We start from the raw sequence: 15405 nt of genomic DNA, 5'->3' as shown, positions 1-15405 counted from the left end.
AAGAAAATTAGAGATACCAAGGGAACATTTCATGCAAAGATGGGCTCAATGAAGGACAGAAATGGTATGGACCTAACAGAAGCAGAATATATTAAGAAGAGGTGGCAAGAATACATGGAAAAACTGTACAAAAAAGATCTTCACGACCCAGATAATGATGATGATGTGATCACTAATCTAGAGCCAGACATCTTGGAATGTGAAGTCAAGTGGGCCTTGGAGAGCATCACTATGAACAAAGCTAGTGGAGGTGATGGAATTCCAGTTGAGCTGTTTCAAATCTTGAAAGATGATGCTGTGAAAGTGCTGCACTCAATATGCCAGCAAATTTGGAAAACTCAGCAGTGGCCACAGGACTGGAAAAGGTCAGTTTTCATTCCAATCCCAAAGAAAGGCAATGCCAAAGAATGCTCAAACTACCACACAATTGCACTCATCTCACATGCTAGTAAAGTTATGCTCAAAATTCTCCAAGCCAGGCTTCAGCAATACGTGAACCGTGAACTCCCTGATGTTCAAGCTGGCTTTAGAAAAGGCAGAGGAACCAGAGATCAAATTGCCAACATCCGCTGGATCATGGAAAAAGCAAGAGAGTTCCAGAAAAACATCTATTTCTGCTTTATTGACTATGCCAAAGCCTTTGACTGTGTGGATCACAATAAACTGTGGAAAATTCTGAAATAGATGGGAATACCAGACCACCTGACCTGCCTCTTGAGAAATCTGTATGCAGGTCAGGAAGCAACAGTTAGAACTGGACATGGAACAACAGACTGGTTCCAAATAGGAAAAGGAGTACGTCAAGGCTATATATGGTCACCCTGCTTATTTAACTTCTATGCAGAGTACATCATGAGAAACGCTGGACTTAAAGAAACACAAGCTGGAATCAAGATTGCCAGGAGAAATATCGATAACCTCAGATATGCAGATGACACCACCTTTATGGCAGAAAGTGAAGAGGAGCTAAAAAGCCTCTTGATGAAAGTAAAAGAGAGTGAAAAAGTTGGCTTAAAGCTCAACATTCAGAAAACTAAGATCATGGCATCTGGTCCCATCACTTCATGGGAAATAGATGGGGAAACAGTGGAAACAGTGTCAGACTTTATTTTGGGGGGCTCCAAAATCACTGCAGATAGTGACTGCAGCCATGAAATCAAAAGACGCTTACTCCTTGGAAGAAAAGTTATGACCAACCTAGAGAGTATATTCAAAAGCAGAGACATTACTTTGCTGACTAAGGTCCGTCTAGTCAAGGCTATGGTTTTTCCTGTGGTCATGTATGGATGTGAGAGTTGGATTGTGAAGAAGGCTGAGCGCCGAAGAATTGATGCTTTCGAACTGTGGTGTTGGAGAAGACTCTTGAGAGTCCCTTGGACTGCAAGGAGATCCAACCAGTCCATTCTGAAGGAGATCAGCCCTAGGATTTCTTTGGAAGGAATGATGCTGAAGCTGAAGCTCCAATACTTTGGCCACCTCATGCGAAGAGTTGACTCATTGGAAAAGACCCTGATGCTGGGAGGGATTGGGGGCAGGAGGAGGAGACGACAGAAGATGGGATGGCTGGATGGCATCAGGGACTCGACGGATGTGAGTCTGAGTGAACTCCAGGAGATGGTGATGGACAGGGAGGCCTGGCGTGCTGCGATTCATGGGGTCACAGAGAGTCGGGCATGACTGAGCGACTGAACTGAACTGAACTGAGTAGCTTAGAACAGCAGAGGTTTATTTCCTTGCAGTTCTGGAAGTCAGAAGTCCAAAATCAAGGAGCTGTCAGGGCCATGCCCCTCAGAAACCTGGAAAGGGAGCCCTTCCTCGCCTCTTCGAGCTTCTGGCATCCTTGGCTTGTGGTTGTGCCATAAGCCCTCCATCCTCACAAGGCCTCTGGTGTCCTTACATCTTCCCTGTGAGTATGTCTGCCCCTGTCTCCAAATTCTCCCTTTTCATATTGGATCAGGGCCCATCCTACAACCTCATTTTAACTTGAATACCTTGATAAAGACCCCATTTCTAAAGTCCCATCCGAGGTCTGGGGGAGGGTCACAATTCAACCCTGAATTCCTAACTACAAGCTGAAGTGAAGGGCAGGGACAAGGCTGGGAAGAGGACTCCAGACATTCCCAGGCACCCCACGAGGCATAGGCTCCTTCCCCACATGCCCTCCTCAGCCCAGTCTGTTAATCACCTGGCCTGGAGGTGGAGGCAGACAGTAAAGGGGATGGATGAGCACCCAACACTGATGTAAGGACCAAAAGCCCCCACCGGGGTTGACTCCTGGGCAATGGCTAAATTTCACCAAAAACCTACTGTGATTTTTAGGGGGCTGTACTGACAATACCTCAACTTGGCAGAGGACTGTGGTTTCTCAGCACTTTGAAAGAAACTTCGCCTTCCTGGGTCTCCCCAGGAAGCGGGGGCTGGAGGTAGGGCAGCCTGGAGGGGCTCGTCCCCCACCTGGTCACAGCTGTATGTCAGAGGATGATGCTGCCCACAGCCCGGAACCTGGACACTGTGTGGGTGTCTCCCTGGCTGCCAGTGGGGCGGGTGCCACGGGCTGGTGACCAGTGTACATGGCTTCCCCCAGCCCTTTGCCCAAATGAGAGGGAGTCCCAGCTGCGGCTGCCCTAAGGACAGTTAGGACACCGCAGTGGTTGGTGACTCAAGGTGTTCATCCCAGTCGCTCAGGCAACTGGGGCAGAAGACCCCCCAGTTTGCATACGAATGGAAGGGGCTCCTGGTCATCAATGCTGTGACTCTCGTTTTCTCACCGCACCTCTTCCTGACCTGAACCGGCCTCCCACACAGCAAAGGAGCAGGTGTGAAGGCCTTCCCCTGAAGTGGTTCTCACCTTTTCTGAAAGGTGAGACTCAGATTTCCCAGAAGTGCGTGCCCGACAGCCCTCCAGCTGCACCTCGGTGCCTGTGGGCAGTGACCAGGCGACCGCCGGGCTCCGAGGGCAGGCGTCCTCCTCCCAGGATGTCTGGGGCTGACGGGGCTGGGCTGTCCATTCTCCTTGGCCCACTTCCTTGGTGGTTCAGGCAGTAAAGAACCTGCCTGCAATGCCAGAGACCCAGATTCAATCCCTGGGTCGGGAAGAGTCCCTGGAGAAGGGAATGGCAACCCATTCGGGTATTCCTGCCTGGGAAGTCCCATGGACGGAGGAGCCTGGGTGGCTATAGTCTGTGGGGGTCACAGAGTCTGACTGGGCAGAGCAATGACCTCTGAACCCAAGCTGGACCTGAAGCTGGGAGGTATTCGGAAGGCATTTCCTCGGAAGAGAGGGGAGTGGAAGCAGGGATGAACTGGCTGTGTCACAGAGGAGCCTGGGCTCCTGAGGAAGGGGCGCCGGCGTGGAGGCTGTGGTGGGAAGACCCAGCTCCTGCCTGTCCCACCTCGGGGCTCTCCTCCAGGATGGCCTCCACACATCCCCATGGATGCTCCGCAGCCGGGACCTGTCACGCCCCTGCCCTCCCCTCCCTCTGCCCGGAGCCCCCACAGTGGAGACCCAGGATCAGCGCAAGCAGAGAGCAGGCAAACGGGGAACCCAGCTCTGGTTTATTAGAAAAGGTGTGAACAGAGTTGCACCGACAGGAGCAGCCCCTCCCCCGCCCTCTGCCCACCCCCCTCCACCCCCACGTACCCCCACCCCGGGTTGTAGTGCCTCTCAGGGCGCAGCCTCACGTGGCCGGGACAGCAGGGTCTCCAAGCCCTGGCTGCTCCCCACCCCAGCTCCCTGAAAGATTTATTGCACTTAAGATAAAGAAAGCTCTGATCCTCGGCTCCCGTCTCCCCCCACCCACCCCAGCCCAGGCCCTCACCCTGCCTGGGGCTGCTCCACCAAGTCCAACCACCACCACCACCACCACCACCACCACCACCACCACCACCACCGCTCACCGCCCCTCCCAAGCCATGCCTCCGGCCTGGTCCCGCACCCGGGGCCCCGGGGGGCCATCCCGCCACCACCTAGGACTCCTGCCCTCGATGGGGCAAGCCTGGCCAAATGGGCCCCTGGGAAGAGGCGCTGGGGCCTCATGAGCCCCATGACTTTGGAGACCGCGTCCACTTCCTCCTCCCTTCCACCCCTAGCCCAGAGTCTTCGAGTGTCGACACATAAATAGAAGTGCTTCAGTCAGGGCGGGGAGGGCCACCCCTGAAGCTCCTGCACCCCGTGTAGTGTTGCTGTGTGGGCGGGTGGGCGAGGGTCCCAGGAAGGCCCCCACCCTCTGGTGTCCCGGGCCTCAGAAGGCTGGGGGTGAGGGTGAGCAGATTCTCATGGCTCTGGCCTCAGCTCTTCGAAGACCGACGGGTAACAGGGAGCTTCGGGAGGAGAGAAGGTGGAGAGCCTGTCAGAGCCGGGGCTCTGCCACCGGCCCCCCGGCCCCCTGGCCCCCCGGCCCGCACCTAAAGCGTCACAGTGTCTCCTGCCCAGATTCCTGACTGGCTTCCAGGAGCAGCTCTTCGAGCTCCTTCTCGTTCTTGGAGCAGCTCAGTTCTGTGGGGGGTCAGGGGAGAAGGGTGGGCGGCCTCCAGTCAGGTGGGAGGGCTGGGGGCAGGAGCCCTGCCTGAGCCAGACTCCTAAGGGAGCAGAGGTCCGGGGGCCACTGAGACCCTCAGGCTCCAGTCAGCAGACCTGACATGCCCCACCCCCAAGGGGCTCCCAGGGACCCCAGGGAGTATGGCGGGGACCGAGAACCCAGTCCCACTCGTCCCTGTCAAGGTCCACTTTCTTCAAGGGGTAACTGAGGCACCCCACGGGTGGATGCTTGCCCAGGGTCACACACAGCACCCAGGGGCCCCGCCACCCAGCCCCAGGGCGCCTCTCACCGTGTTCCAGGCCACAGCTTCCCACCTTGGCCTCAGGCCCTGGGGGCGGCTCTGGGGACAGTGCCAGGGCGAACTCAGGCTTCAGGCCGTTGGGCAATGGTGGCCCCACCTGGGGCGGCTCCAGCGGTGGCTGGGACTCAGGTGGCCCAGGGTCCGGAGTGCTGGCAGCCTCAGTGGGCGTCAGGAAAGGTGAGGGTGGGGGGGAGGCTGAGGCGGGCGGGGACGCAGGACCAGGAGGGGCGGAGGTGGCAGGAGGGGCGGGGGGCACAGGAGGCTCTGCCCTCTCGGGTGGACTCTCCACCCGGGTCACCACAAACACCTTGTGGCCCCAGCCCGGGCTGGACACGGAGATGCGCTGCTCGGCGGGGGAGGAGGGGCAGCCTGGGGGGCTCCTGTCCCCAGGGCCCAGGGAGTCCGTGGGGGGCACCAGGGCGGGGCAGGGGGCCTCGGCCCTCTCCCCATCCGCCTCGTCCCCGTCCTCCCCCTCAGAGTCTGAGTCTGAGTCTGAGTCCGGCCCGGGGTTGGGGCCCGGCGCCCCGTTCTCCTGCGCCTCGGCAGCAGGCTCCTCCCGGGGCTCGTCGTCGGGCTGGGGCTCGGTGACGGTGATCTCGGGCATGGAGGCCGACAGCTGCAGCCGCTGCTCCTTGTCCTCCCGCTCCCGCGCCAGCACGAAGTTGCGCTTGCAGCCGTTCTGGATCTCAGCGAGCAGCGCCTTCTGGGTCTCGATGAAGCTCTTCACCTGCAGGCAGAGGAGCGGGCCGGGCTCGGGCTCTGGCTGGCCTGCCCACAGCCGGTCCGCGGCCCACCCCTGCCGGCAGGGAAGAGCCCGCTCACCGCCTCCTTCTTGGGCTCACGGTCGAGGTCCAGACGCAGCAGCGAGTGGTTCACCTTGAGGGCCAACGACAGTGCCATGAGCCCGCCTGTCTTGATCTCGTTCTCCCGAAGGTCCAGTCTCAGGAGGCGGGGGCTCTCGGCGATGAACTCCGCCACCGCCACCGCGCCTGGGAGGGGGACCGCAGGGGCTGGCCACGGGCCCACACTCGGCTGGCCGCCCCCCGCCCCCCGCCCCAGCCCCACCATCCCCTGCCCCACCATCCCCTGCACCCTACCCTCGCACGTGAGCTTGGTGGAGGCCAGGCCGAGGCGCAGCACGCTGCGGTTGCCGATGAGGCCGTTCTTGAGGTTCCGCACGCCCTCATTCCCGATGGGGTTGTGGCCCAGGTTCAGTGTCTCCAGGCTGTGTGTGTGCGGCTGGAGGGATTGGCGCACAAGAGCCAGGAAAGGCCCAGCAAGCCAGTCAGGAAAGAGGCAGGCTCTCCTTGGCAGTGCCCCCAGTCCGAGCACCGGCACCTTCCTGCTTTGGGCCGAATCCCTCATGTACGCAGAAATCTCCCAAGTGCCAGCTGCCCCGTCCACTACTCAGCCCTCCGAGCGTCCAGCCACCCCACAGCCCCAGGCCCACGCTCTGACCTCGCCAGCCTCCTGAGGGCTCTGAGCACAGGCCTGGCTGTGGGTAATTCTTAACTTGGGTCTGAGGCCTTGTACCCTGTGGGCTTGCTTTGAATACCATGTGATGAAGAGATTCAAGACTTACTGAAGACTTCCAGGAATGCTAACTTTCTAGACAAAACGGTTTCCCCTGGCACAAGGCACTGTCTTGTACTAGGCTGTGGTGCTGGGTGTGGAGAAGCAATGAAGGAAGGGCTGCCCTCCTCAGAGAAAGAGGGAGCAGGAGCCGGAGCAGAGACCAAACAGGGCTGGCAGGAGAGGCCAGGTTCCCCAACTGGCAGGATGAGCCGAGACCGCGGACGAGGAGGAAGAAGGGGGACGGGGGAGGTGCTGGAGGGGCCACGCTGCCCCCTCCCTCTCCAGCCGACTCACCAGCGTCATGCCCAGGAAAGCCATGCCCGTGTGCGTGAGCTGGTTGTTCCACAGCACCAGGGTCGTCAGCCCCTTCCTCTGCTCCTTAAGGCCCTCGCAGATGTAGGCCAGACCTGGGGAGGCCCGTGGGCAAGTCTTGCCGGTGGTCGGGGAGTCTCCCCGGGGGATGCTGGCCAAAAGCCAGCTGAGAGTGCTCAGAAAGCCCCGCCCCGGCCTGTCTAGCCCCACAGGCTCTGGCCCCACTACCTGGGACCTGGCACACACAACTTCCCAACCCCAGGGATCATTCGTCCTCTGGCTAAGTAGATGAAGGACTCCTCCACCTGTCTCAGATCTTCACTCAAATCTCGCCTGCTCACAGGACAGTCCTGGCCAGCCTACCCTCAGCAGACAGCTCTGTCCACCATCGTGGCTTGCTTCTCTTCACCGCATGTCTCACCATCTAACAGACATTACTCATGTATCTTGGCTTTGTCTCTCCCGAGACAGAGACCTCTGCCTCACTCATCGCTGTGAACCAGGAGCCAACAGGCCCTGAATGTGGTAGGTGCTCAGTAATCATGGTGTCCAGGGCCAGATGCCCTGGAGGAAGGCGCTGGACTTGTTGCCCCATCCTGCACCTCCCTCCCCTGGGACTCTGCTCGACAGTGAGCCAGGATGAAATCAAATTCCTCCCACTGACAAGGCCCTGTGACTAGTCCCTCTTCACTGCTCACTCACCTTCGGGCTCACTGGGGCTCTTCCCCCCAGATATCTAACATCTAAGCTCTTTCCCAGGTTTTCCCGATGGTTTAAGCAGTAAAACAATCTGCCTGCAATGCAGGAGATGGGGGTTTGATCCCTGGGTCAGGAAGATCCTCTGGAGAAGGGCATGGCAACCCATTCTAGTATTCTTGCCTGGAAAATTCCATGGACAGAGGAGCCTGGCTAGCTATAGTCCATGGGGTCATAAAGAGTAGGACATGACTGAAGTGACCGAGCATGCATGCATAAGCTCCTTCCCACCTCAGATCTCAGCACTTGGTATTCTCTGCCTGGATTCTCCCCTAGGCTGTTTAAATGGCTGGTTCCAGCCCAGCCTCCACATCACCACCCACAGGTCCCTGTCTGCACACCTTGAATAGCTTCTGGTTGATCCTTTATCCCAGTATCAACTATCTGGTCAATACTGCACCTCACCCTGAAGGAACAGTTGAGCTGTTCCCTCCTCCCTCATCCCAAGTCGGGGCCAAACTCTGGGGCTCCCACAGCCTGGCCCTATCTGTGCCATCACCACGAGGGGAGGGCTGGGACTGTCTTAGCCACCCGTGTCAGCAGCACCACGAGTGACTGGCTGGCCACACAGTGGGTGCCGGGGAACTGAAGCAGGGGTCAGGTAGGGACCACATACCCACCTGAGTCCAGCACGTGGTTGTTGCGGAGGTCCAGGATCTGCAGGGAACAGTTGAACTTGAGCAGGTTGCCGAGCTGGGCCGAGTCCTGCAGGCCGTTGAGCTTGTTGTCGGCGAGGTACAGCTCCCGCAGAGTCATGTTCATCTTCAGGGCCGTGGCTGGGGGAGAGGGGGAGGGGGTTGTGACCGGCCAGGCCTGGGGGACCTGGCCAACAGCCCGAGCCCAGCAGCACACCGCCCTGGGGCCTCACCAAGCAGCATGAGGGGCCGCCCCGACAGGCTGGAGCTCTCCAGGTGCAGCACTGCTAGGCTGCTGCGGATGCGCAGGGCGCGCGCCACGAAGGGCGCCGAGTGGTCCAGGAGGGGTGTGTTGCGCGCGTCCAGGTACTGCAGGCAGCTTGTCTGCGAGGCAGGTGCGTGAGGGGCGGGGTCAGGCTGGCCCCGCCCTCCCCGCCCTGGGGGCGGCCCCCCCCCCCCCCCCCCCCCCCCCCCACCCAACAGCCTCATGGACAGCAGGGCCACCTGGCTGTACAGCGGGGACACTGGCTGGTGAAGGGAGGGCTGTGGAACCAGGCCCTATGAAGAGAGGCTGCGGGCCGGAGGTGCCCACCTTGCGCATCATGTGGGCGGCGGCCTGCCAGCCCCGGGTGCCGATGTGCTTGTTGAAGGAGATGTTGAGGTGTGTGGCCGACTCGTAGTACTCAATCATGTCGAAGAGGGCTGAGGCACCCTGGGCAGAGACAGCGGGGCTCGGCCTCAGGTCGCGGCCGCCCGGGGAAGCCAGGAGGCAGGGGCTGAGGCACTAGACTCCCGAAGGCCATACGCCTCCGCTCAGGCCTGGCCCCACGCATCCCCCTTGCTTAGGAAGCCCCATCCTGGGGTGAGTCTGTGAGACCGTTTCTCTGGGCCCCATCCAGAGTCCAACCCCACCCCACACTCTGGGCGCTCTGGCCGTCTCCCTGATCTTGCTCAAGAGGCCCCGCCCAGCCTCTGTCCAAGGGGGGTTCCTTTTTCCTGCTATGCCCTCCCCCGAGACCTCTAAGGGGCAGGGAGCTCAGGGCGTGGGGATGGGCGGTGGCGGGCTGCTCACATCTTCGTCCAGGTTCGTCTGTTCCAGATCCACGACCTTGAACTGCAGCCTCTTGAAGACCTCTTCCAGGGCCTCGCAGGTCTTATAGTCAAGCTTCTCACCTGAGACGAGACGGAGTGCCGTGTGCGCATGCGCATCTGTGGGCGCATCGCTACGCATGTGCACTCACGTGCGGGGCGGGCCGCTGGGTGGAAGCACGGGCTCCCGGCCAACCCAGGGAGAAAAGACCCTCCCGCCTCCCCACGGCTCGAGGCACCTGTCTCACCTCTGGGGACGCCCACACCTCTCTCTGGCCCAGCTCTGCCTGCCCTCGGCCACCTCCAGGGAGGTCCCAGCTTTGCCCACCACCCAAGGGCCCCCGGCCCCTTCCAGACGCACACCTTTCAGATCCAGGCAGTCGATGCGGTGCCCGAGGTCCGTGAACTCCTGGGAAAGCAGAGCGGACGGTGGTCAAGCCAGGAAGCCCTTGACCAGGCTGTCAGGTTGTCTGTCCCTAACAGTGGGGCAGCTAGGGCTCTGAAACAAGCAATCCTGGAACATTCTGGAATGACCCATCCAGAGGGAAGGCACTAAGGCAGTGCTTTACCAACACGACCAGGGTGGACAGGCGGCCTGCGAGTGACGACTAGAGGAGAGGGGTGTGTGTGTGTGTGTGTGTGTGTTAGTCGCTCAGTCGTGTCCAACTCTTTGTGACCCCACAGACTGCAGAGAGCTGTGTGTGTGTGTGTGTGTGTGTGTGTGTGTGTTAGTCGCTCAGTCGTGTCCAACTTTGTGACCCCACAGACTGCGGAGAGCTGTGTGTGTGTGTGTGTGTGTGTGTGTTAGTCGCTCAGTTGTGTCCCTCTTTGTGACCCCACAGACTGCAGCCCGCGAGTGACGACTAGAGGAGAGCTGTGTGTGTGTGTGTGTGTGTGTTAGTCGCTCAGTCGTGTCCAACTCTTTGTGACCCCACAGACTGCAGCCCGCCAGGCTCCTCTGTCCATGGGGATTCTCCAGGAAAGAACACTGGAGTGGGTTGCCATTCCCTTCTCCAAAGGATCTTCCCAACCCAGGGATCGAACCTGAGTCTCCCACAGTGCAGGCAGATTCCTTATGGGCTGAACCACCAGAGAAGCCCCACAGCAAGGCCTTAGTCATACAAAAAAACAGAACCTGCCCACGTATCTACACACCTCTGGACAGTGACTCCTCCATTTATAAAAGCAGAAAGTCTAGAGGGTGAAAACCCCAAGCTGCCACCAGGGGGCACTCCTGGGAATGGGACTTGGGCAAGAAATGAGAAACGCGCTTTCTGTATCTGCAGTATTTCAACTTTTTAAAAGAATATACATTATTTTTGTCATTCAGACTTTTAAATTTCATATACATGGCTTTTCCCCTGAGGAAGAGAACTACTTTGGGGAGCGGATAATTCTTGACAAGTAATTTCCTACTTTATATAATTCTGTACTGTTTATTTAAATATTCATGAAGAGCCTGACTGGTTTTACCACTTAAAAGAGGATTTTCAAAGACATATTTACATTAGCGTTGGCTGGCCAGCTAGGCTGGGGAGGGGGAGTGTTCTGTGCACCCTCTCTTGCTTGGGGCAGACATCATGGGCCCAGAGGGTGCTGGGGGGCACAGGGAGGGCAGCTTCACCCCAGGGACCACTCCCACCCCCAGTCACCTGGCATACCTGGAGCTGCCTGAGGAGCTTAGGGATCTGTCTGCAATTCAGCTTCTGGCAAGCCTGCTTGTAGGCGCCAATAATCTCGTCCACGGTCACATTCTGGGCTGTAGGCAAAGAAGACCCAGGCAGGTGACGCTCCACCCCCTGGGCCTCATTCACCCATTCCTACCCACTAGCCTCTGCCCCCCGCCCATTCCCCTCTCAACCTCCTTCCAACAACCCACTGAGTGCAGTCCTGCTGTTGAGGCCCCTTGCTGTGACTGCTGCGCTGGGGACTGTCTCCCGGCGCCCACAAACCAAGTCAGCCCACTCTCCCACACCTCCCCGCAGCTCCCTGAGCACCTTCCCATAAACATCATACGGCTAATGTCACGCCACTTTTCTGTCAGCTGCTTCCTCCATTAGATTGGGAGCCCCCGCAGGGCAGGACTGGGGCTCCCTTGGTCTCCCCACCACCACCCAGCACAGGGCCAGACCCAGAGCAGATGTCTGATTTGTGGTTTCCTTTGAATGAGAGAATGAGGCCACACTCCGACCTTATGAGGAAGTTGAGCTCAGAGAAGCGAAGCACTTTGCCCAAGGTCACACAGCTGGTGAGTGGTGCAGCTGGAACTCAGACCTCAACTGCGATGCCACATGGCCTCTCAGATTCCTCACTCCAGAAACTCCCTCAGCACCAAACGGGGCTTCCTGTGCCCCAGGGACACGGCAGCAGTCAGAGTCCCTGATACAGCCCTGGCGCCCCAAGGAGGCGGACAGTGGCTCCCCAAATGAACATGGGGTGCAGCCCAAACCCAACCTGCACAGGCTTGTCCTTGGGAATCTCAGGGCCTGTTACCACGTGGAAGGTAGGGCTAGCCTTTCTGTCTGCACAGATTTGCCTTTTCTGGACATTTCATACAACGATGGTAAACAGTATGTGGCCTCTGGGCGGCCCATTTCTTTCTGGAACGGAACAGTTTTGAGTTTCGGCCCCTTTGTAGTGCTGCGTAGTAACTGTCCAGGTATGCATTTTGTTTAGCCATTCGCCAGGTGAAAAGACCAGTTTTTGGCTGTCAGAGCCTGGATTTTGCCCGGGTGCAGCCAGGAGTGCCGGAGAAGGCAACGGCACCCCACTCCAGTACTCTTGCCTGGAAAATCCCATGGACAGAGGAGCCTGGTAGGCTGCAGTCCATGAGGTTGCTAAAGAGTCGGACACGACTGAGTGGCTTCACTTTCACGCACTGGAGGAGGAATGGCAACCCACTCCAGTGTTCTTGCCCGGAGAATCCCAGGGACAGAGGAGCCTGGTAGGAGGCCGTCTACGGGGTCGCACAGAGTCAGACACACGACTGAAGCGACTTAGTAGCAGCAGCAGCAGCCAGGAGTGCAGGAAGGGCTCTGAGCCGGGGAGGCACGGAGTCAGGCCTGGGTGCAGGGAGCCAGCAGCGTGGGGCGGACACGGGGGCTGCAGGGCGGGCAGGGGATGGACCTGTGGGAGCCCCTGCAGAGCTTCCGGGCAGGCATTTCCAGGGGACGCTCCCTCCGGCCACCATTCTGCCAGGAGCCCAACACCCGACCCTATCAAACAGCACCATGACTTCTTGTGGAGGAAACCAAGGTCCAGGGAAGGGAAGCTGCCTCCCTGGGGCCAGGCAGAGCAGAATACCTGCTCCGGAACTCTCTCTGTTTTGTTAGGTAGGGATGCTGGAGGAAAGAAGCCCATAGAGGCCCTGGCTTCCCAGGGCTCAGGCTCCATCCTAGACCCCTCGCTTCCTTCTTGGGGGAAGTGGGCAGCATGGAGCCTGAGAAAAGCTAGCTGTAGGTGACCAGCAGCCTCCCCCGTGTCAGCTGGCCCCGCTGCCATGCCATCACGTGCCCGGGGGCTCCCAGCTCTGGGGGAGGGGGGACTGGCACTGGCCTGTACTCAGGGAGTCCACCAAGCAGGGGGCCACTGACCTCTCAGGGGGTCCATGAACTTGAGAAAAATTGCCTCTGTAGTTTCACTAGCTGAACTGTGACGTAATTTAGCATTTCCTTCTTAAGAGGCAAAAAAGAGAAAAGAAACACTCTTTAGCAGACCCTAACACTCTGTCATCAATAGAAACGGCACATGTTTTCACGTCACGTAACAGTTACTGCAGATCCTGAATGCTCATCACTGCTTTGGGAGCTGTCCGAGCTGCTGCTATGTCCTGTTATTTCACGTGTCAATGAGGATGAGTATAAATACTATATAATGATTTTAAAGGTATTCAATACACTGTATTTTAACCGTACCCTTTATAAATCCCGTTTTTCGCCTTTAAGAATCGCTGCTCCATGGGGCTTCCCAAGAGGTACTAGTGGTAAAGAACCTGCCTACAAATGCAGGAGATTTCTAGAGTTGGGAGTTCGATCCCTTGGTCAGGAAGATCCCCTGGAGGAGGGCATGGCAACCCACTCCAGGATTAAAAAAAAAAAAGTCACTCCAAGAAAGTGTACATAGGCTTTACCCGATGGCCAAAAGGCAAAAACTGCTCCCTGAGACCCACTCCCTTCCGTTACGGCCCCCAGGCCAAGGTGGGGTTGGTTTGGTCACCTCAGATGGGGATGAAGTAGGGACGGGGTACACATGGGGTTGTTAACTAGCAGTTCTCAGTATCCTAGACAGTCTGGGCAGGAAACATGAGCCTTAGCAACCTCTCAAATTGCAGTTGGTCCTTTAGGTGTCCAGCTCCAACACCGTTTCCTCCAGAAAGCCCTCCCTGACTGCCTAGGACTTCTGGCTCCTGATGTCCCCTGAAAGCCTACCCACTGGGTTGGTCTTTGCCCTGAGAGGCCTCCTGGTGAGTCTGAGGGCCAGGGTTTCTGACCTTGCCACCTCCACACCAGCCACAAGTACCATCCAGCCACTCCTCCAGCAAGGCGCCCGTGGGGTTTTGATGCCGGTACAGCCTCACACAAGGTCACTGCCAGGGCTGGGGGAGGCAGCACCTGCCCACTCGGGTGCAGTAGGGGAAGCTGAGAGCAGGGGCAGGAGAGACAGGCTCGGAGACCTGGGGCCCAAGGCCCAGAGCAGCTGCAGACACGAATGACGACTGCGGGCTCCCCTGGAGGCTCAGTGGTGAAGAGTCTATCTGCCAATGCAGGAGACGTGGGTTCGATCCCTGATCCGGGAAGATTCCACATGCTGCGGAGCAACTAAGTCTGTGCACCACGACTACTGAAGCCCGTGCACCACGACTACTGAAGCCCGTGCACCTACAGTTCCTGCTCCGCCACACGAGAAGACACGGGGGGCAACGGGAAGCCCACGCACCGCCACCAGAGCACACCTGTTCGCCACGACTGGAGAAGAGCCCGCGCACAGCAGCGAAGACCCAGCTCAGCCCCAAACTGGCAAACACAATAAAATTACTTTTCAAAAAGAATGATAGCTGCGTCTTGTCATTTTCCTCTGATGCTGACACACACATTCCAGGTGGGGGCAGCAGTGGGGTGAAACAGAGGAACAGAAGCGGGGTTCAGCCTGAAGGCCCCCGGCCCCGCCTTGCTTTTCTCAACAGCACCGCCAGCCATGTCCCCAGGCCTGGTCGGTCACCAGTGGGCACGTGTGAGTGTCAGGTGGATTGGGAAGGACCTTGAGGTCATCAGTACGTATGGGCATTTCATTCATATATAAGAAAAAGGAACTATTAAATCAAAACCAGCATTTTACATAGATTATCAGTGGAAATAAATGAGAAGAAACATTCAAATTTTTTTAATGAACCAATGTTAAAAAAAACACACGGTAAGGAAACGGCAGTGCAGGTGGTTCAGACAAATTACATAGAGTGTTTATGCAGCACTTCTGCTGTGCCAGGCGCCACCCAAGCACTTTACAGGCTGGGGGGTTGGCCCGGGCGGCCGGCTCAGGACCAGCCCCCACACACTCGCTCATCTGTGATGCTGTGACGAAATCATCAAGGCCCCACCTTGGGTCATCCGCCCTCGACTTGTCCAGCCTTAACAGAACCACAAGGCCGCTGCAAGTCAAAGGGCCCGGGCCTCAGGCTGCAGCCAGGCACCCACAAATGAGCAGGCGGACCCGGAGAGCTAGGGTGAGGAGAACCGCTCACACGGTGAGGACACTGGCCGCCAGGCTGGGCCAGGCTGGCAGGCCTGAGTCAGAGCCCTGCCCCAGGGTCCAAGGGCAAGGCTGCAAAGTGGTGAGGGCCCAGCTCCAGCCTGCAGTCGGGGGCCTGGGGCCTGGCTGCCCCCCACCCCCGTGAGCTCAGGAAGGCCCTGCCTGGACGTGGCTTACCAGAGACACGGGGTCTTGGAGCGTGGTTGAGCACGGGCTCCGGAGCCGGAGCGCCTGGGACCAAGTCCTGGCTCCCAACCGAAACCCTATGACTCTGAGCAAAACGACGGAACGTCTGCCCCTCAACCACCCGACCCGGCACACGGGGCCGAGCGGGACTCCTCCCAGGGTGAGTGTGCACTGAGTCAGCACAGCACACCCCTCAGGCCAGGGCTGAGCTCACGCTCCGCAGCGCTCCTCGAGGCCGGCTGGCCGTCACTGCCCTGTTTTGTCCCCA

General features: G+C 58.4%; 1 protein-coding gene across 2 annotated transcripts in view; it reads right to left on the bottom strand.

Annotated features, from left to right (window-relative positions):
• Positions 1-3896: 3896 nt before the first annotated feature.
• PPP1R37 (protein phosphatase 1 regulatory subunit 37) overlaps positions 3897-15405 on the bottom strand; it is a 37119-nt gene continuing 25610 nt past the window's right edge. Inside the window, exons 1-13 of one of the 2 annotated variants that reach the window (XM_052655572.1) lie at positions 12800-12936; positions 10868-10965; positions 9570-9615; positions 9190-9290; positions 8710-8829; positions 8351-8501; positions 8103-8258; positions 6709-6821; positions 5937-6078; positions 5662-5828; positions 4828-5566; positions 4405-4495; positions 3897-4320 (exon numbers count right to left, since the gene is read on the bottom strand). In XM_052655572.1, the coding sequence (XP_052511532.1) occupies positions 4413-4495; positions 4828-5566; positions 5662-5828; positions 5937-6078; positions 6709-6821; positions 8103-8258; positions 8351-8501; positions 8710-8829; positions 9190-9290; positions 9570-9615; positions 10868-10965; positions 12800-12815 (1932 nt within the window). In that variant the 5' untranslated portion in view covers positions 12816-12936 and the 3' untranslated portion in view covers positions 3897-4320; positions 4405-4412. Of the gene's footprint in view, positions 4321-4404; positions 4496-4827; positions 5567-5661; positions 5829-5936; positions 6079-6708; positions 6822-8102; positions 8259-8350; positions 8502-8709; positions 8830-9189; positions 9291-9569; positions 9616-10867; positions 10966-12799; positions 12937-15405 lie in introns of those variants that run through there. The other variant, XM_052655571.1, reaches the window with a different exon arrangement.

The sequence above is a fragment of the Budorcas taxicolor genome, chromosome 18 (assembly GCF_023091745.1).
Source record: "Budorcas taxicolor isolate Tak-1 chromosome 18, Takin1.1, whole genome shotgun sequence".
In the NCBI taxonomy this organism is placed as follows: Eukaryota; Metazoa; Chordata; class Mammalia; order Artiodactyla; family Bovidae; genus Budorcas; species Budorcas taxicolor.
The sequence above is the reverse complement of the archived record's forward strand: the minus strand, read 5'-3'. Positions and strand labels throughout refer to the sequence as shown.